Below are 21,120 nucleotides of genomic sequence, written 5' to 3'. Positions count from 1 at the left end.
AATCCCAACACTCAAGAGGCAGAGGCCAGCCTGCTCTACAAAGTGAGTCCAGGACAGCCAAGGCTACACAGAGAAACCCTGTCTCAAAACAACAACAACAAACAAAAAACAAAAAGAAAGTGATTGGGACAGTATCACCACAGTTTCTGGGTTTTTGCTTCTTTGCTTGTGGTAGACATAATTTTCTTAGGTGAGATTTTATCCATCAAGGGCAGCTGCTTTCCTTTCACCACTGTCATTGTGATAGTCATCAGGGGAGTTGTTTTGTTAGAGTTCATAGCTGAAGAGAAGGAGAAAGGCTCAAGTTCTCTTGATTCTGAGATTTAAACGTATTTATTTATTTATTTACTTATGGGAGGGGCACATGTGTGCTATGTCATGTGTATGATGGCTAGATGGTTAGTTTTTTCCTTCCACAGTTGGGTCCTAGGGATCAAACTCAGATGTCAGGCTTGGGAAGCTCTTTTAAATAAGTTAAGCTCCAGCCCAAGACCTAAAGCTAGATGGGAAAACCTTAATCTCTCCCTCTTCTTAAATCTCAGAATACGAAAGACAGATGATGATGATGATGATGATGATGATGATGATGATGATGATGATGATGATGGTGATGATGATGATGATTTTCTTTTTAGGAGACAGGGTTTCTCTGTGTAGCCTTTGGTTGTCCTGGAACTCACTCTGTAGACCAGGCTGGCCTCAAACTCAAGAGATCCACTTGCCTCTGCCTCCTGAGTGCTGGGACTAAAGGTGTGTGCTTTTAGTTATTTTTCTATAATTTCCTTTCCTCTTGACAAGTGTCAGCTTCAGTCTTTAGAAGCTACCTGTCTTGGTTAGTTTTCTCTTTGCTGTAGCCAAGGACCAGACATATACAAGTGAAGAGGCCTTGTTTTCACTGCGAGTCTTTTCCTATGTGGAAATTAGCATATATAACATCTCAGAACTTTCTGGTCTTAAGAATTTAGGTAGGGCTGGAGAGATGGCTCAGAGGTTAAGAGCTCTGGCAGCTCTTCCAAAGGTCCTGAGTTCAGTTCACAGCAATTACTTGGTAGCTCACAACCTCTATAATGAGATCTGGTGCTTTCTTCTGGCCTGCAGGTGTACATGCAGGCACAACACTGTGTACATAATAAATAAATAAATCTTAAAAAAAAAGACTTTAGGTAATGGATAACTCTTTTATATCTTTGTGAAACTCAGTAAATGAAATGCTTCAGAGTCACAGAGATTGCTTCAGTGTTAATCCTAAGATTCTTCCTTATTGGGCAGCTCAGTGTTAAGAGCTTTTTTATTATTTTTATTTTTTAGTGTGAAAAAGCTTTGGATATAGTTCCTAGTCCTACCAAAGAGAAAAAGGAAACCAAAAGCATCCTTAAGAACCATAGTTCAAGCCTGAGGCCAGCCTGGTCTACAAAAGCGAGTCTGGGATAGCTAAGGCTAACACAGAGAGACCCTGTCTTGAAAAACAAAACAAAACAAAAACAAATAAAAGAACCACAGTTCAGCACATGAAGTTTCTAGAAAGTAAACAAAAAATGGTTATTTCTAGATGACTATGACAGACCATGTAGAGAGTCTAAGAGAATCAGTGGTATTAGTAAACAGCTAAGTTTATGTTAGGGTTATTGGGTACAAACTTAATGTACAAAAATCAGTGGAATGCTTAGAAAATGTAGAGAAGATGTCATTCACAATAGTAACAAAAATTGTCCTCAGCAGTTGTGAGGATTTAGAGAGAGCCTGGGTTTGCTCGATGGATCAGTGCAGCCACTTACAACCATTTGTAACTCCACTGTAGAAGGTACAATGCCTCTTCTGTCCTCCTTGGCCTCCTTGCATGCATTTGGTGCACATATATACACTCACGCACACACACTTACTAGAAAATAAATAAAGTGATCTAGTAATGAATAACCTGCAAAGGTAGGTAAGGAGTTTATGGAGAAAATATACAATTCTTTAAAAGTTAAGAAATAAAAAGTACACATTATATTTATAAACATACAAATAGAGAGATGATAAACTTTAGCATTGTAAATATTTAGGTTTTCTCCTATCACATAAATATCTGCATTTCAATTTAAACTCCTTTTGAAAAATTTCCCCCCCAAATTTGGAAATGTGATGGTATGCAGTAAGTAAACTAACATGACAACAGGAGGGCCATGGAGTCTTCATGAATGTATTGAACATATGATTCACTTCCTAGGCAGATGACATGTAATTTAAAACTTACAAATTGCATGGTCCAAAGTTTTGGGAGCAGGGCATGGTGGCACACACCTTTAATCCCAGCACTTGGGAGGCAGAGGCAAGCGGATCACTGTGAGTTCGAGGCCAGCCTGGTCTACAAAGCCAGTCCAGGACAGCCAAGGCTACACAGAGAAACCTTATCTCAGAAAAACAAAACAAAACAAAGAAACAAAGTAGTTTTGGACTATGACTATGTTTGGACCAAGTAACTGAAGCCACAGAAAACAAAACTGTAGATAATGAATTCCTCTATGACTGTTGGAATAGAGTGAGATACTGAAATAGGCTCATGAGCAGATGCAGCTTACTGTTTGACAGAGCATTATTAATTAGGTTTTTTTTAAAGGTGAACTTTTAGTAATTTTTGTTGCATTGATTGTCTCTTCATATAATAAAATGAAGTTTGATTCACACAGTACATGCAGTTTGATTCCAGATGAATTAATGACTTAAACATGGGAGATGGACAGAAAAGAAAATCTGAACTATTAGACAAATCCGTGGGGGGATTAGGCTCAGTAACTTAGGGCAGAGAAAGATGCATAACCATGTAAGACACAGAGAAAGGATTACCGAATTTGTCTGAGAGCGCGGTGGTCTTGAGACAAGCAGTTGCCATTCTAAGAGCATAAAGAATTGTAATACATGAAAAAATACCTGTGATCCAGTAGGAAAAGCTAAATGGGCAAAGATAAGAATAAGCAGCTTAGAGAGCAAGTTCCAGGAGTGTTAAAGGCTACACAGAGAAACCCTGTCTCAAAAAAAAAAAAAAACCACAAAAAAAACAAGTTTGAGGAAGAGGCAGTGTCCTACAAGCGGATGCTTGCTTGAAAAATGCAGATGAGCATGATGAGATATGATCTCTGTTGTCAGTTGCAGGCGTGGACAGTTAGCAAGTATGGAGAACGATGACTTCCTCACTTGCTCCTTGGGGAGGAAGGAGTGTGAAACTCCCACAGTCTTTTTAATGAACATTTGACAATATCTGTAAAGTTGAGCATGTTTATATCCCATGAGCCAGCAGTGGTTTCGTTTGCATATCTGTCCTCTTTCCCACCCCACATCCATCAATTTTTTTTGGAGACAGTTTCATTGTTTTGTCCAAACTGCTCTTGTACTCCTGGACTCATGCAGGTCTTTCCAAGAAGGAGAAGTATAGGCATACGTGGATCACACCCAGCCTACGGGTCATTATCCTGAACACGCCTAGAGCAGTTGTTGTTTATAGGCCCTCTAATCCAGAATGGTTACTAGTCAGTCCTTTCTGCTTGTTTGCTTTTGTTTTCTGGAGTCTCGGTTTCTCTTTGTAGCCCTAGCTGCCCTGGAACTTGCTCTATAGATCAGGCTGGCCTCAAAATCAGAGAGGCATCTGCCTCTATGTCCCCAAAGCATCCACCCCACCTCTCTTGGAGTATTCAGTGTTTATAATATTGGGAGACTGGGGGTGATCTAGAATAACCTATGAAATGAGTAAATTAAATGTGATATGCACTTGTGATAGAACTTTAACAGGGATGAACGGGATCAGAAGTTCTAATCATAAATCTAAGAAGCTGTCTCTCGGGTAGCGTGTATCCACACAAGTGTCAGGTTAGTTGTCTTTTTATGTGTGAAAGGGTGGAAAATAGGCAGATGAGGAAGCTGCCAACTAGTTCAGATGCTGCTAGTGTGGAGGTTTAGCTTGGGGTTTAGTCACTGATGATTGCTTCAAATTTTAGGTATGGAGATACAGATTTACTTTGATTTGTATTTTTAAACTATGTTTTCATTAGTTTCATTATTTCTGCCTTTCTGTGGTTAGAATTATAGGTCTGTCCCACTGTCTAGGGGAAGGAAAACCACTTTCATGTATAGCCAGATGGAAGCTAAACTGAAAGGGCTGTGAGTGTTCTTAGTTTTCTCTGGACAGGATGGAGAACTGCAAATGACTGTTCTCATGCTCTGGTTTCAGTGATGCCAACTGGTGGAAAGGGGAGAGTCACAGAGGAGTGGGGCTCTTCCCCTCTAACTTCGTAACAACCAACCTAGACATGGAAGCTGACGCAGGTAAGTTAGCAAAGGGTTTTGGTTTCTCAGAGAAACATCAATCTGTTGAAGGTCTTTTCCCTTGGATTTTATTATTGACATTTAGGAGTAGATGGGAGCTGGGCGTGGTGGCACATACATTGAATCCTAGCACCTGGGAGGCGGAGGCAGGCATCTGCTTCTGTAAGTTCATGGTGCACCTAGTCTGCATAGTGTGTTCCTAGAAAAAAAGAGTATGTTTGTATTTACTTTCCTTTTATTTGTGTGTCTATAGTCTTTGCAGCTTCTTAACTAGATGAAGGAACTAATTTATCTCATGTCAGGCCCAGGAGCTCTTACCTTGTATTTCAAATCCTTTGAGTGTTGATGTATATAGTGATGATTGTGTAAAATTAATATTTAAATCACTTGAGAAGCAATTTGTATCTGATCTGTACAAAAATGTTTCTGGAACCATAGTGAAGGTGGGAACCACGTAGGCCCTCGTCAGCAAGTGTCGAGCAAGATGACAGGCCTTGTGAGTGCTTACGGTTTAAATGTTACTCCATCTCAATATGACCTGCACCTGTAACTATAAATTGTGTAGTCAGCCACACTGAGTGCACAGGCGTTTGCTCTGCAGGCATGCTGAAGTGTACAGAAGCCTCTTAGAGTCCTGCAGAGTATTGCTGGTGGTGATGGCTGGCTGGTTCAACCCCTCAGCACGCTTACATTGTTCACTGCCTGTGAAGTCAGTCCTGTTGCTGCCCTGATGAAGGAGGGTGAGGTGGAGGAACTTGTCTGCTAAGGGAGAGAGCCAGAATTCTAGCTTCCAGTCTGGCTTTAGGTTGCACTCAAACTGCTGCTGAGGCAGAGGCAACCCTCCCCATTCTACAGAAAGAATGTGGGGAAAATTTCATGCACCATGTACAGTGTTTACATGTGTAGAGTGAAGCATTCAGAGAAATGAAATTGGGTGAGGGGAGACTTACTCATGTAGATGCAGAGTGCATTGCTTTCTCTCTGGCTTTCTTAGTGCATTAAGAACTTGGGAACTTTTCAGATAAATTTATAAAAAAGAAGACACCCCATATAGTGACTTTTCCCTTGGCATACTCGGGAGAGACTGACGTACTGTTTTAACAGTGAAATATTCAGCTAGGAGTGTGGTGTGAAATGATTTCCTAGTGTGTGCAAAGTTCTAGGTTTGATCCCAACCTCTCTTCAGTAACACATCTTTAAATAGTAAAAGGTGGTCTTGATTCTCCTTCTACCCCTGTGTTTTCTTGAACTCTCTTTGCATATGATTCAAAGGTAGCCAAAGACTTACTCGGAGTGTCTGTTGGACCTCATTTAGTTACATTGTTTTTTATAATAATGTAGTTTCCATCAAAATATAATTAAAGTTGGGTACATTCTAGCAGTGCTCCAAGGAACTTGTATTAGATAGTTTTCAGGATATGTATAGTTACAAATTATTTTTTAACATCTTTATGAAATGTTGTAGCTTTGTACTATATTAACTGTCAAAGTTAGGTTAAGTCAGGTCTATTATTTTGTTCAAATAGGTAGTACAGGCTGAGTTTTCTATTTATAAGAACTTACAGTTACAAGTGAAACTGGCTTAATGATAAAAATCTATTCGCTTATATATTTTTTCGCCCAGTGATAATATTCAGTTTTCAGGAAAGTGTCTGTATTGACAGTGCTCACAAATGCTGCACATTATCCCACTTGAATGTAAGTTCCACAAACACCAGATTCTCGGATCTATTCACTGGTGTGTATCTAAGTTCCGGGAGGGATGGTTTGGCACACTGAGTGCTGAGTAAACATTGTGGCATGAATGAATGACTGGTTATGAAGTGTGATGACTAAGGAGCTTCCACTTTTTCCTATGGATAATAATAGGCCACTTAGAAATTAACTACTGAATTGCCAAAGTAAATATTGAAGAGCTTAAAACTCATTTTGTTTCCATAGCAACGGTGGACAAATTGAATGTAATCGATGATGATGTGGAGGAAATTAAGAAATCAGAGCCTGAGCCTGTTTATATAGATGAGGTATTGTCCTTTTGTTTAATAAACTACCAAGACTTTTTAAAAATGTGCTATCTTTGGGAAAGCCTGCGAGCAGTGCCTTTCCATCCAGTGAAGTTAACTCTTTGGACTCCTTAGTATCTCCTATTGCTTTTTAGGATAAAATGGATAGAGCCCTGCGGGTTCTTCAGAGCATAGACCCAAAAGACTCAAAACCTGACTCCCAAGACCTCTTGGATTTAGAAGGTACTTAATTGTCATGAGCTCATCCTAAAGCTGCTTAGCATATATATGAACTGTTGGAATATCTCCAAGTTTTTTTTTCCTGCCTCCTGTTTGCTTTTTGAGATTTGAAATTCTGGTAGGAAACAGACCTGTATAATAAAGTAGTGTAAGTGTCACTTGAAAGATATTGTCACACTCCATCACCACTTCACAATGGGAGTCTTGTATTTCTGTAAGATCACTGGTGAACTTGGCCAGAGGAAAGGCAGGATTGGAAATAACAACCTAGCCAGGTGGTGGTGGTGCATGTCTTTAATCCCAGCACTCGGGAGGCAGAGGCAGGTGGGTCACACAGCAAGTTCCAGGACAGTCAGGGCTACACAGAGAAACCCTGTCTTGAAAACAAACAACAAAACAAAACAAAAAAGTCACATCGTATTAATCAAATCAAAGTGTAAAAAGGCTTCTTTTTGTTTAACTGCCTTCTGACTGTGTGTCCTTCAGTTTCTTAGAGTTTAAAGCAAAAACAGAACTTGTGTTATGTGTTAAGAACCCATCTTGGGTTTCTAACCAAAAACCAACCAATCAACCAAAGAAACAACCTATCCCCTAGTATTTGGGGATCTGTGCATGGGCAGGAGGTATTGTGCATATTTATAATTCCTGCACAAAGAAGCCTAACACAGGAAGATAGTTCAAGGCTGGTTTGGACTATGGAGTGAGAGCCTGTCCAAACCCCCACAAAACCAAAACCAAACAATTACCTTTGTGAAAAGATACAGTAAATAGGCAATTTTTTTTTAAAATAAAAGAAAACTTAGTTATAGATATGGAGTATTTTCCCATTATGTTTGTTTTTACATGTGGAAATATATGAATTGTTTATATTTTTATTAGTGAGTGCGTGCACACACATACATGTATGTGCATGGTGTATGTGTGGGTGAGCATGCCATGTGTACATTTAGAAGCCAGAGAAGATCACTGTGGAGCTGGTTCCCTGCTGCGTATGTGGGTCCATAGCATCAAACTCAGGTTACCAGGTTTGCGTAGCAGGCTCCTTTTTCTGCTGAGCTGTCTTATCAGCCCTGCATTTGAAAAAGTCTTAAATACGTGAAAAGTGTTCCTATTTAATGTCTGTGCACACGTGCACATAGCTCGCCTTACTCAGCTAATAGTTATGTAGGTGCTCTTCACACTTTGTGGGGACCACCACTGCCCTTAAACTTGGTTGATGGCTCCAGGATCATGCTGAGTTCTTTAGTCCAATTTTGACCTTGCTTTTGGTCTGTGATAGTAATATATAATAGTAAAGGTGCTGTGAATGTTAAAAATAGATCTTTTATCATATGTTCTCTAGCATAAGCTATAACGATGCATATTCTCTTGTTTAAACGTTGTTAAAACTGACTTAAGCTGCATTGTTTCTGTATTTGTAATTCTGTATTACAGATGTTTGCCAACAGATGGGTCCAATGATAGATGAAAAACTTGAAGAGATTGATAGGTGAGGTCTTTCCCTGTCCTGAGCAGGCTTACCACTCACGGGACTGGGCCGTCTCCTGCAGTTACTGTTTACTCTTACAGTTACTACAAACTCTTAACTGCTTGCTGGTAGTGCTAGTTGTTTTCATCAATGGTAGCAATGTGGCATGCATAGAACCATGGACTCTTGCATTTTATCACACCAGTCGCTGTATTTTGGGGGCCGGAATTGAGTAATAAAGAATAAAGGATGGTGGTGGGGCACGCCTTTAATCCAGCACTCGGGAGGCAGAGGCAGGCGGATCTCTGTGAGTTCGAGGCCAGCCTGGTCTACAAAGTGAGTCCAGGACAGTCCAGGCTACACAGAGAAACCCTGTCTCGAAAAACCAAAAAGAATAAAGTGAATCGAGGACAATGAAAATGGGTGTTTTAGGTAAGCATTGACTGGCTGCAGACCCAAGACTGACATTTGGCAACATAACAAATTAAATTTCCCTAATTTGAGAAGATAAATGCAGTGCAGCAACTTCTGCTCTCTCTCTTGTCTCTGCTCCTGTTGCCTCGTCAGTTCCCTGTCTCCCTGGTTTTGCTGCTCTTGAGATGGGGCGGCAGCGCCAGTGGTGGATGGGGTTCCGAGCCATTCTGCCATTCCCCCGCACGCTCTGAATTTGGAAGGAGACGCTTGAGGAATGAAGTCCAGAGGGAAGGAGTTGCTCTCCATTCTTGCCCCTAGTGCTTGAACTGCTGTATAAGTAATGCAAGAAGAAAGGAATTAGCTTGTTACATTTTCTAATAGTTTTGTGGTTGTTTTGTTTGGTAGGAATGTCAAACTTGATGAATCATTTGAGGAAAAAATGGTTTGCTCCATAACCTATTTTTATTTTATTTCATGTGTGTAAGTGTTTTGCCATCACGTATGTCTGCACCACATATGTGCCTGGTGCCTCCAGAGGCCAGAAGAGGGCATTAGAGCCCCTCACACTGGAGTTACAGGTGGTTGTGAACTGAGAATCAAACCTGGCTCCTTAGGGAGAGCAGCCAGTGCTCTTAACCATTGCGCCATCTCTCCAGCTCCTCTACAGCGAACTTTTACAAGTCTTTTGTAATTTTACAAAAATGAGGTAATTAGCAGTAGATTATAGTTTTGGAGAAAGCTACACACACCTATTTTATACATCTGCTATTAAGGATTAGTGAGTAATCAGATCGGAAAAGTTGAGAAAGAAAATGACCATTCATATTATAGGCCACGTTTTTCTGGACCTAAATATATTCTTTACCCAAGCCATTTGAAGTGCATACTAAATACATATGGGGATATATATAGTGATCAGATATTGGGATAGTCAGCATGGTGCTATTTATGACCATAAAAATGCAGATAGCTAAAATGCCTTTCAGTGTGAAATTGGCTTTCAAAATTAAGCATTCTGTGTTTCATAGTAGAAATCATTGCCATTGATAATCACTTGTTGATGCAATGATGTCATTTGTAAATGGAAAATATGACAGTATAACATTGCTTTTGTTAAATATAAAGAATCTCACTAGAGAAAAATATCTAAAGGAATTACAGCTCAGCTCTTGTTTCTGATGTCAGTTCCCGTTGAATGGCAGCTGCTGTTACAGTGAGCTGGCGAGCGGCTCTCAGTGTTTCATAGCCGTGCATACACATGCAGCTTCTGTGCTGGGCAGCACTGTACAGTCTCACTGGCTGTTTGTTCCTGTCAGGAATTGAAAGATAAATATAAACCATTTTTTCCTTGAATGAATCAGCAACAGCATGCTATTCCTATGGGGGGTGAGAGTGAGATTAAAACTCTCTTGTTAGAAAATTAAATTGTCCACTTCACTTTGTCATCACAAAGACTGAGATTTCATACTGATGTCCTGTTCTTGTTCCAGGCCATTGGAACCTGATTTTCTACTGCTTTCCCTAAATACTTACTTACCCTAGGTGCCCCGTTCACAAAAATTTAACTTGTACAGATTTGTTGGTTGTAAGCTGTCATTTATTATTCCCAGGAGAGTAGGCAAAAATTGTACCAAATCAGAAGGATTCTTGCCATGCGTTTCCTGGGTGAATGTGGAAATGCTTATTTGGATTTGTTGTTATACAGTGAGGTGTCTAGTTTTATTTACTTCCTCAAAACCACTAAGTGAGTAAAGAACAGTGGAGACTAGCTTGTGTATATACCGGCTTTACCTGTGTTTTCTTGATAATATTTAAATACTTTTTAGTTGGTCCTTTCATGGATCTAAGCAAGTTAAAATGTGCATGATTATTTAAGTCACACGTCGGTTTCACATGCATACTGTGTTAGTGAGGTTTATAATTAAGGCATAGACTTTTACTGAGATATAGACTTTTTGTAATTGAATTTTCAACAGAAGTCTATAATGTATTAAACTAAATTCTAGCAACAGAATTATGAATTGATTGTAATTTATGAGGTGTAGCTCTGACGTTTCCATATTATTAAGAGACTTATCAGCCTCACTGTGGACCCTTTGTGACTGTCCTTTCACTGCGTATGAAAAGAACCATTTGAAGTATGAACAGAAATGCACTAAACTTAAACAGTCATTACATTTGCATGAAAATACTTTTCTCTTCTTTAGGAGGCACTCAGAGCTGTCTGAGTTGAATGTGAAGGTGTTGGAAGCTCTGGACCTGTATAACAAGCTGGTGAATGAAGGGCCTGTGTATTCGGTCTACTCAAAGCTCCACCCCGCACAGTACTCAGCTACATCGGCTGGGGTCCCAGGGCAGGTGAGCATCGCTTTTGTGAGAATATCCATGTTTTTAAAAGTTAAATGTTTAAGAGCATAATATTAAAGAGCTGTTGTCCATGAATAAAATTATAAAACTAGGCCTAGAAAGATGGCTCAGCTGTTAAAGGCTAGGCTCACAACCCCCCACCCCCCAAAAAAGATAATACTGGGAACTGTGTCTGTTTCCTTCACTGTGACAAAGTACCTGAAGAAAATCAACTAAAAGAAAGAAGGTTATTTGGCTTAGTGATTTCAGATGTCTGTTTGTGGGCAGCTGGCTCAGTTGCCCTGGGCCTGAAAAGGCATGTGGTAGAGCAGAGCCGTTCTGTCCTCATGGCAGGTGGCAAGCAGAGAAGTGAAGGTCTGGCAGTGGTCTGTGTCTCCAGCAAGTTCTCAGCTCTTACAGCACTCACCTGTGGACTCGTTGATGGGTTGGTTCATTGGCATAGTCAGCACCAAGCACGTGAAAGCCAGACCTCCCAGCACACAAACCTTTGGTGTGTGGGAGGGGGGCTCTTCATATGCAGTCCTTGACATGAACTTTGATGGTTTTAGGAAGTATTGTCTAGATACTTTGCCATAACGATTAGATATAATATTTCACAAATACATTCTAGTTCATTTTTAACACATTAAAAAGACCATTAGGCATATTAGGGGATTTCTGTCTTTGTATGCCTTTGTACTACGTATGGAGTATAAATCTTTACCTCTGTACATGTAGGTCCTTTATTATAAAGTATGGACCCTTTCACATAGGGCCTGCTGTGTAAATCCTCTGGGTAACTATTCAACAAGGAGGTCAAATATTTCTTTAAAAACCTCGTTCAAGATTTGTCTTAGGTAATTATTTAAAGACTACTTAATGTGCTTTTTTATTCTCAGCATGCTTTACATTTTCTTTCTTTTTAAAAAAATATTTTATTAATTTATTCATATTACATTTCAATTGTTAGCCCATCCCTTGTATCCTCCCATTCTTTCCTCCCACTTTCCCCCTACTCCCCTCCCCCTGTGACTGAGGGGGACCTCCTCCCCCTGTATATGCTTTACATTTCTTAGACTCATGACTTAAAAGTCTATGTAATGAAGCGTTGCTACAGCCGTGAGGCGTCGTTGCCAGGAGCTACCCATTAGCAGCATCACCTATCCAGTACCTTCCATGTTTCTGTGCCTGCCAGCTGACATGAGAATACTTCATTTTTTCAGTATCCTCATTCTGAAGCATCTTTCAAATTTTGGCCAATTAAATTTAAATTAAGTATGGATGCGCAAAATTCATGTTAATTTACAAAAACTGGTATTCATTGGCGTGTGTGAAGGAGACACCAAGGAGAAAAACTAGAATGTGGGTGCATAAATTAGATGATGTAACACAATATAATTGCTAAGTTTTTTTTTTAAATGGTTACTGTGGTAACTGTCATACCAGACAAGAAGCATTTATCAAATATGCCATGCTCTGAACTTTTTGAAGATTACATATGAGCTTATAAAGGCTTTCTGGTGGGGGGGGGAGGGCAGAGAAAGAAAAAGAAAAAAGATGCCTGAAGTTTATTCATTATGACTTCTGTTTTTGCTGCTGTGAAAGTAGAGAGAAGTAGAAATGTGTGCTCCACTGTACCCCAACTTGTGTCTGCTTCGTGTCAGTAAAGGGTGCTTGTCCCTGTGCCAGGTCTCCGTGTTGCAGTCCGTACAGCTGGTCTTCTTTTCCTTCTTAAGGCTTTCTGAGGTTTACTTTTTCACACAGCATCTTACTGTATTAATTCATGTGTGAGTTTAGTTGAAATAATCAGAAATTCCTGTTGTTTTGAAAAACGTTATATCCTAAGAGTAGATAGGGCTGTAACACCCTTAGTTGCATCTGACACAAGCAGTGAATTGCAAAAGTCTTTTCCCACAGTCTCTGCCTTTTGGCCGTGGGTTGCCTGTCATTGCACCTAATGTAGTTTATTTGGCATTCCTATTATTCTAGATTTTAATGTGATCTTTGCTTTAAACAAAACTGGAGCAGTGATTGCTACTGTATGGCATTCATTAAAAACACGATTGCTTTTGAATGTCGTTATGAATAAGCAGGTAGCTGTTACTGTGAAAGCTGTACAGGTAGACCCAAGCATCCGGTGACCTTTCGCAGTTTCCTGAGGATGCTTTTTGTTTTATCCTCACAACTCCTTTTTTCTCTTTATCTTCTGAAGGCAGGTTTCTTAGTTAGGGTTTTATTCCTGTGGAAAGACACCATGACCACATCAACTCTTATGAAGGAAGGCTTTTAATTGGAGCGGGCTTACAGGTTCAGAGGTTTAGTCCATTGTCATCATGGCAGGAAGCTTGGTGGCACCCAGGCAGACATGGTGCTGGAAAAGGAACTGAGAGTTCTCTATCTGGATTGACAGAAGTCAGGAAGAGAAAGACACTGGGCCAGGCTTGAACATCTGAAACCTCAAAGCCCACCCCCAGTGACACAGCTTCTCCAACAGGTCCACACTTCCTAATGGTGCCACTCCCTGTGAACCTATGGGTCTTTTGTCATTCAAACCAGCACAGCAGGAGATAGGGCACCCCAGACAACTGGACCCCTCACCCTCTCCTCCAACAGGGAGGAGCTGGAGAAGCCATTCTCAAGGTGACCTGGGGTAATCATGGGCTTCTCTTCTAGGGAAGGCTCTGTGGCAACACTCCTGATAGATTGCAGCCTTCTGCTGAAAGATGCAGCCCCCACTTTCCCCCTAAACTCCTGCAAAATCAAAGAACACTTAAAAGCACATTGTAAATGTTCATTGATTTGACATCATGAGTTGGAAGCTCTCCACTTTTTGTTTGTGTAAAAAAATTGGTAGAATCAGATTGTTCCTCAAATAATTAAGCGTTTTATTTCCTTTATGTCTTAAAGTTTCAGATAAGATTAGTAAATGATTGAGAGATCAAGGCATCAATGTTTTTTCTTTGATTAATAGACATACCCAGTCCAGTCGCATGGTGGGCACTACCTGGGTCCTAGCATTCATCAAGTATCTGTTGCCCAGAGCTATAACCTAGGGCCAGATCCTATGGGCTCGCTGAGATCTCTGCCTCCAAATATGAGTTCAGTAACAGCACACAGCATCCAAACTCCATATTTAAGGTAAGTTTTAGAGAGCTGTGTTAATTTTCCTTAGTTTTAGAGTGAGAACCTACAGACTCTTCTCCTTACAGTAATATTTCCAATTTTTACTTTTGTTGCGTTGCGTGCTTGTTTGCTTGTGTGTTCATTTGTTTGTTTGAGACAGTCTGTCTTCATAGCTGTATCTGTCTTAGAATTCACTGTGTAGTTAGAGATTCATCTGCCTCTGCCTCCTGAGTACTAGAATCAAAGGTGTGTGCTGCGCGCCCAGCTCTCCTGTTCTTACTTTTACGGTGGAGTTGCTGAAATGGCCATTACCGCTCTCACTGAGCAGAATGTGCTGCTTTACCTCACCTAGTACCTTGTTGGTTGCTAAGATTTAACTCTTAATTGAGGATCTTAGACAAAGTCTTTATCTGTAGTGGTCCTTCATAGGGATTGATGCCATAGTGTTCTTAGCACTTGCTCTGGTTAGTTAGCTTAATGAAGTAATGCCAGGGACATATACTTGTATGTGCTCCTAAATATTTAAAAATGACAAAAAGTCACTGCTTTCACCTATAAAAGGAGGTAAGTTTGGATGGTTAACTGCGGTTTAATATTTTTATACAAGCATTACTCTGAGAGTCATATTTTAAATTTTCCTATTTACTTTATCACAGAAAATATGTATTCAGTATTAGTTGTCCTGTAAGGTCCCTTTTCATCTTAAAGTCCACAGTAGGAAGCTTAAAGAGTACCTGAAGAGTAAGTGAGCCACAGACAACAAAGGTTTGCATTGTCAGTGTTTTCAGTGCTTTGAAAGAGAGGTTTTGGAGAAAGCAAGTTAAATTAAGCTTTATAGTCTTATATTTTGTTGCTTTGTGAGCACTTTTCTCTTTTTAAAATTTTTTTAGTCTATTACAATGTATAAGAGACTACAAGAGAACACTTCATTTTAACTACTGCATGCAGCCTTGAGGTCTAAATAAAAAATGTGAAATCTTAGTACTTTGAAGCAGAGGCAGGCAGATCCCTGTGAGTATAGGACCCAATCAATCAATCAGTCAATCAGTTAATCAGTGCTCACCATCATCTCAGGTAGAAGGAACAGCTTGCCTTTCGTCAGATTTCTTACTTCTACTTGTAGCTAGGCCTTTCTCTGTGCCTTCATTGTTAGCTCCCTGAGTTTCTTCACTGTTTGTTTGAAAGCCTTATTCTCCTCACCCATCTCCTTGATGTTGTGCCTGCCACCACTCTCTCCTTCCTTTTTTATTTTTGTGTGTGGTGTAGGCATGTTTATGTGGGTGTATTTACCTTGCCAGTTTGCTGCACATGTGTGTGGGCCTTCTTCCGTCTCATCTTCACTATTTATTTAAAATTGTATGTGTATGGGTGTTTTGTCATCATGAGTGTCTGTGCACTGTTGGTGTGCCTGCTGCCTTCCAAAGCCAAAACAGGATATGAGGTCCTCTGATCCTAGAGTGGCAGATGGTTGTGAACTGTCATGTGGGTGCTGGGAAGCACGCTGGCTCTTCTGGAAGAGCAGCAGGTGCTCTGAATTGCTGAGCTCTCTCTCCAGTACCATCCACCTCGTGTTTTCACCAATTTCTCACTGAATCTGAAGCCTGTGCTGTAGCCCTGACCTGGGCTCAGCTGGGGATTTGTTAGGTCCTCATGTTTCCCTAGTAAACAGCTCTCGTCCTGCCAGGCAGCACTGGGAGGCCGAGGCAGGCGGAGCTCTGTGAGTTGCTGGTCAGCCTGCTCTACTGAATGAGTTCCAGCACAGTCAGGGCTATGCACAGAAACCCTATATCGAAAAACCTACCAAATAGACAAAAAAAATATGTTAACAGTATGGTGACTACATAAGCTTGAAAAGAAGATGAAAAGGCATGTTTTCATGATGATCTGTTGCCACTACTTGAGCAAAAGTAAAAGTGATTTTCTTTGTAAAATTTTATTTGCAGCACTGGACAGGACACTGTTTCCCATCCTTCTTACGTGAACCAGAGCCCTCATCTTCAGGCAGCTGCTGGTACAGCTGCTTACACACAGCCCATGGGCATGTCAGCAGATGTGTCTTCTTTCCAGAACACGGCGTCCGGTTTGCCACAGCTGGCTGGCTTTCCAGTGGCAGTTCCTGCACCTCCAGCCGCACAGCCGCAAGCAAGTTACCATCAGCAGCCTCTCCTTTAGAGACATGCCAGGGCCTGCTGAACATCTTCATAGCTGTGTCACGCAACCTAGGAGACTCTAATCTGAAATATTAAAACTTTCCCCTCTCAGTCAAAAAGACCCATGAATAAATAAAGCACAAAACCCCACCTCACTCTGAAGGCCATAAAAGATTTTTTTTCAGTCCAGTTTGCTTGAAGCTCATCTTTTGATCAAAGGCAGCTTAAAGATGTGTCCCATTAGTTGTGTTGTACTCTCTGGGCCCTCACTGAGTAGCCTTATGACACTACATGGTATGAGGTAGGAGTGTGAAATTTTCTCTTTAAAGAAACCTTGTTTCCTCTGAGATGTGATTTTGAGGAGCACTAAAGACCTTTAAACATTTTTGTCTGCACTTTTTTCTTTTTTTGAATTTCCCACACCCTGTTATTTTAAAAGGCGAACAAAGTGTAAGCCTTTAGCTTGCCAGCATATTTCCTTTTGGCTCCTTAAATTACAGTTGTGTTTTCAGTACTGTCAGTTTTGCTCTCAGTGTTATGCTGAGTAATAATTAGCATATAATTGTCTATAGAAGCCAGAGCAATTTGGAAGGCACAAAAATGTTTTCTGTTATTAACAGTGAAAATCATGTCAATGCAAATATGGCAAAGCAATTAGCCACTCCTCTGACATCTTTGGGGATGCCCCACCCAGTGTTAGCCTTCCCTGAGAAAAAGTGTGCTGTCACACTTGTCCCTAGTATTTGGAGTTATGGCTGCTGACCTTTTCAAGGACTTTGCTGGGTGTCTAATGAAGGTGCTGTGCTTTGGCTTTCCTTCCTGCCATGTTCCTTCTTAGGGATTATTTGAGTCAGGAGATGATCCTCATAGTGTGAGGTGGGCGTGTGACTTTCTTACAGAGTGATTGACATTGCATTGGTAAGCTGTCATCGAGCCAAGCTTTCACAGGTCGTCATGAAAGAATTGTGCATTCCCTCAGAGGTAGTTTTGAGCCTTTGCAGCAACAGCAAGCTGTGGTTCAGTAGACTAGGACTGACAGGACAGCGGCCAGGCTGTTTTTCTGAAGCTCACGTTTTTAATTAGGTCATTGTGCAGTAAGTATCCCATATACTGTGGGAACTGGTGGTAAACCCATAGGAATTTTCTCTTAAAACTTTGCATACTACTTTATTGTACCAACTTTTTACATAACACAAACTAGAAAACAAATACACATGCTTCAGGTACATGATATTTGGACTAAGAAAATGTTCTAAGCTTAATTTTTTAATATTAAAAATTTTTGCATGAATGCACTTACTCTCTATATTTTTAAGCACTTAATCTTTCTATTAAAACTCCATTGGAAGACAATTTGGAAAATTTGTTATTTATCTATTTAAAGATATTTGATTATAAGTGTTCTTTTTTCAAAGAAACTATTCTAAAACATACTGCTGCATAAAGTAGCCAGCACTGAAGGGAGAGCAAGTAGTGCCTGGGAGCCCGTGTTTTATGAGTGTCTGGTTTTCAGACACGTCCAGCCTTTAGCCCTCATGTTCTGTTTTCACGCAACATTTTCCTTTCAGGGGAATCCAGTTATGTAGTTACAGGAGTGTACTGCAACACGGCACCTTACTGTTTTGAAACAAACTTGCTGTTATTTAAAATTAAGTAAATAAACTTAGAAGTCCAGAGCTGCTCTTGATAACGTTTGCACATATGAACACATCTTACCTTTCTCTTCAAAACTGTGTTTAATAAGCTCATTTTAGCATCTGCGACTCTCCTGTTTAGTTCTTGTCTAAATTATAAAAGCTTTATTCAGTTGAAGCCTTTAAGTCAGTGTAAATACTGCATACTCATTAAATGGGGACCAGCCAGTAAAGCTCAGCTGTTTTGGAATAATAAGACATGCAACATGACCTGTATATAAATCGTGTATATTGGTGTCTGTGAAGTTTAATATATGCAGAAATTTCTTCCTCCTCAAAATGATTTTATTTTTTCCATTCATAAATTTGTGTTGCAGTTATTGATAGCATAAAATGATACTAAATCTGTATTGATCTGGTTTCAGTATTAATGCAAAATGTAAAGATATATTTTTCTTTCCATGATCCTATGAACTGTACTTATTTTAAGATGTTTGTAGCTATTTATTTTCTGCCAAAGGAATAGTCTACCTTCAGATTTCTACATTGGGTTCATATTTAATGTTTTCTAACGAAATTTTTAATTTTCATTTTTCGTATAAATCTTGATATATTAGAAAATCCTAAAAATATATAGAATTTATGGTATGAAACATTTCCCTGAGTGTTAAAGTGGAATATGTTTGGAAAATCAAAGTCGGCCAATGTTGTCTTTTTATTTGGTAATTTGTTTACGAAATTACCTACACATCTTTTTACTTAGCATTTAAAGATGGATTTCCATTATACTATTTCAAGTACTTGATATTCGACTAATGATTGTACTGTATACTGAAGATAATAAAGTTTCATCCACACTTTGAAAAATAATTGTAAATGGGTGGTCTAGGGTGGTAACTCAGTGGTAGAGTTTGTTCTTTGCATGTGAGAGGGTTTAAATTTTACCCCAACATTGCAAAGTGGGGGAAGATGGCCTTAGGGACCTTTCTTTAAAAATAACTTACATGTTTTATGTACATAGGTATTTGTCTGCCTGTACGTCTGTACACCACATGCTTGCCTGGTACCCTCAGGCTAGAAGAGAGCATCAGATCCCCCAAGACTGGAGCTAGAGAAGGCTGTGAGCTGCCATGTGTTTGAGCAGTTGAACTGGGCCCTCCAGAGCTGATCCATCTCTCCACCCCAGAATCTCTTTTAAAGCTTTTCTTAGTGAGAAAACAAAGTGCAAGCTTCCTGAGTGCTAGGACGGGGTTTATTGAACTGTGATCATAGTGTACCACCAGTGCTGTTCGTAAGGCTAATGAATTATAATTAATATAGCATTGGCTTAATGAGTCTACCAAAAGGTGATTTTCTTTTTTACTTACTTCGGTTTTAGCTCATAGATAGAAGGGAGAACTCAGTTTGATTTTGTAGGTTTTTTCACTTTATCTTATACTTAGTAAAGTTTCTGGGTTTTTGTTTTTCCTCAGAGGAAAAATTGCTATCAATTTGTGAAGCTAAGTTTGAATTTGAGGGTTTTTGTTTGTTTTTAATTTGTTTTTTTTTCTTTGTTTTTAATATTAACTGGGTCTTAAAAAGAAATTATGTGGTTGGGCAGTGGTGGCAGACACTTTTAATCCCAGCACTCGAGAGGCAGAGGCAGGTGGATCTCTGACTTTGAGGCCAGCCTGATCTACAGATTGAGTTCCAGGACAGCCAAAGCTACACAGAGAAACCCTGTCTTGAAGCTCCCATGCTCCCTCCCCCCCTAAAAGAAGAAAAGAAATGATGTGGCTTACACAAGAGCGTGAGGTGAAGTGTTCCTTTTGCCCCAAACTCATGTTTACTTTGAATGTCATGTGACCTTACTTGAAACAGTCTGAAGTAAAGTTAGCTAAGGGTTGTGAGCAGAAACCGTTCCCACATGGTACAGCCTGAATCTATGTGGGGTCTTCACAAGAAAGTGAAAGGGCGGGCGGGACCCAGTGTACAAGCTCACATGGAGGAGGAGACAGGCTGTGCGCACACAAGGAAAGGAAGCACGGCCTGGGACCATAGATGCCGGGCCAGGCACAGGACTCGGTCCTCCCCCAGCCTGGGGTGGAGCATGCTCTGTGAGCGCAGCAGTGACAGACTTCAGCCTCCAGAACTGGGAGAAAATACATATCCTTCAACACAAAGTCCTGGGAAATTAGCACACAGACAACACACCCAGCCAGTTCTAGGGGCACCTTGTATTGGGAACATCTTAAGGTTACTTAACTTGTGTTGGCATATGAGTTGTGAAAAGTGCATGTAGTCCAGTGGACAGTTTTTGTTTTGTGGTTTTTTTTTTTAACTTGTGCTAAATCATAATGAAAACGTATGATAGATGAATCTAAAACTCCTTCTAACCTATAATCCCATTTTAATGACTTGTTTCCCCATATCTGTATTTAAGTATTGGGTCCCTTTATGCAGAATGTTTGCAAGTAACTCGGTCACTTGCTTTTGCATTTACTGTACACTCCTCTGCCCACCATGAATATAAAGACAGTGGCAGAGCTTGGTGACAAAGGAGATTTATGAATTTTTTTAATGGGAAGTTTAAAAAAAAACCTTCAAAGCAAGAAACTCACTACTTGACATTAGGTATATGGATCAGTGATCCTTTTCGGGGGTGGGGTGGGGGGTTTGGTTTTTGGGTTTCTCTGGGTAGCCTTGGCTGTCCTGGACTCTCTTTGCAGAACAGGCTGGTCTCAAACTCACAGAGATTTGCCTCCCTCTGCTTTCCCAAGTATTGGGAGTACAGGAGTTGCCACCATGCCTGGCGTTTGTTGTTGTTGTTAGTTAGTTTGTTTGTTTTTTAATTGATGTGAAATTCACACAATAAGTTAACCATTTTAGAGCAAATACTTTTAATGGAAGTTAAGTATATACATTTACAAGTCACCTTGGGTCTGAAAACTAGACATTTTTGTGTTTTAACTTTTTCACATAGCAACTTTAACTTAAAGTAATGGTGTGTGTGTGTGTGTGTTACTTTGATCATGCCTAGATCCTGGGATTGTTAGGTGCTTTGCCACTGGGCTAAGCTTAATGGTTTTGCTGTTTACTTCATCTATAGCATTTATCACTGCTTCACATCTTTTTCTAGCTAGATAATGCTATACACTGCACCGCACAAACACACCACGGCTAAGACAGGATTTAGCTTAGTAGCCCAAGCTGTCTTCACAGTCGAGATCTTTCCTGTTCAGCCTTTAAGTGCTAGTTCTGATATCACAACTTGATGGGCGCTCTGAGATTGTGTGGTTCTGTCACACAGATTATAGCTCCAACACCAGTGAAACGAGCTCAGCAAAGTGTAGCCAGCACTGTTCTATGACGTAGTATTGGTGATAGCAAGGCATGTCCGGGTCTGAGTAGAGAGGGTCTGTGTTGAAGCAGATGCACCCACAGCCTGTGTGTCTTCATACAAA

At 40.2% G+C, this 21,120-nt stretch overlaps 1 protein-coding gene across 2 annotated transcripts in view; it reads left to right on the top strand.

Annotated features, from left to right (window-relative positions):
• Positions 1-16,198, top strand: part of STAM2 (signal transducing adaptor molecule 2) — a 37,731-nt gene extending 21,533 nt beyond the window's left edge. For both annotated transcript variants that reach the window (XM_084799164.1, XM_084799163.1), the window contains exons 8-14: positions 4,205-4,299; positions 6,241-6,323; positions 6,458-6,545; positions 7,977-8,031; positions 10,632-10,782; positions 13,742-13,908; positions 15,837-16,198. In XM_084799164.1, coding sequence (XP_084655290.1) covers positions 4,205-4,299; positions 6,241-6,323; positions 6,458-6,545; positions 7,977-8,031; positions 10,632-10,782; positions 13,742-13,908; positions 15,837-16,065 — 868 coding nt within the window. In that variant the 3' untranslated portion in view covers positions 16,066-16,198. The remainder of the gene's footprint in view (positions 1-4,204; positions 4,300-6,240; positions 6,324-6,457; positions 6,546-7,976; positions 8,032-10,631; positions 10,783-13,741; positions 13,909-15,836) is intronic.
• Positions 16,199-21,120: the final 4,922 nt, after the last annotated feature.

Source organism: Acomys minous (genome assembly GCF_964271855.1).
Source record: "Acomys minous genome assembly, chromosome: 10".
Classification (NCBI taxonomy): Eukaryota; Metazoa; Chordata; class Mammalia; order Rodentia; family Muridae; genus Acomys; species Acomys minous.
Note: the sequence above shows the minus strand (reverse complement) of the source record. Positions and strands in the feature narration are given on the sequence as shown.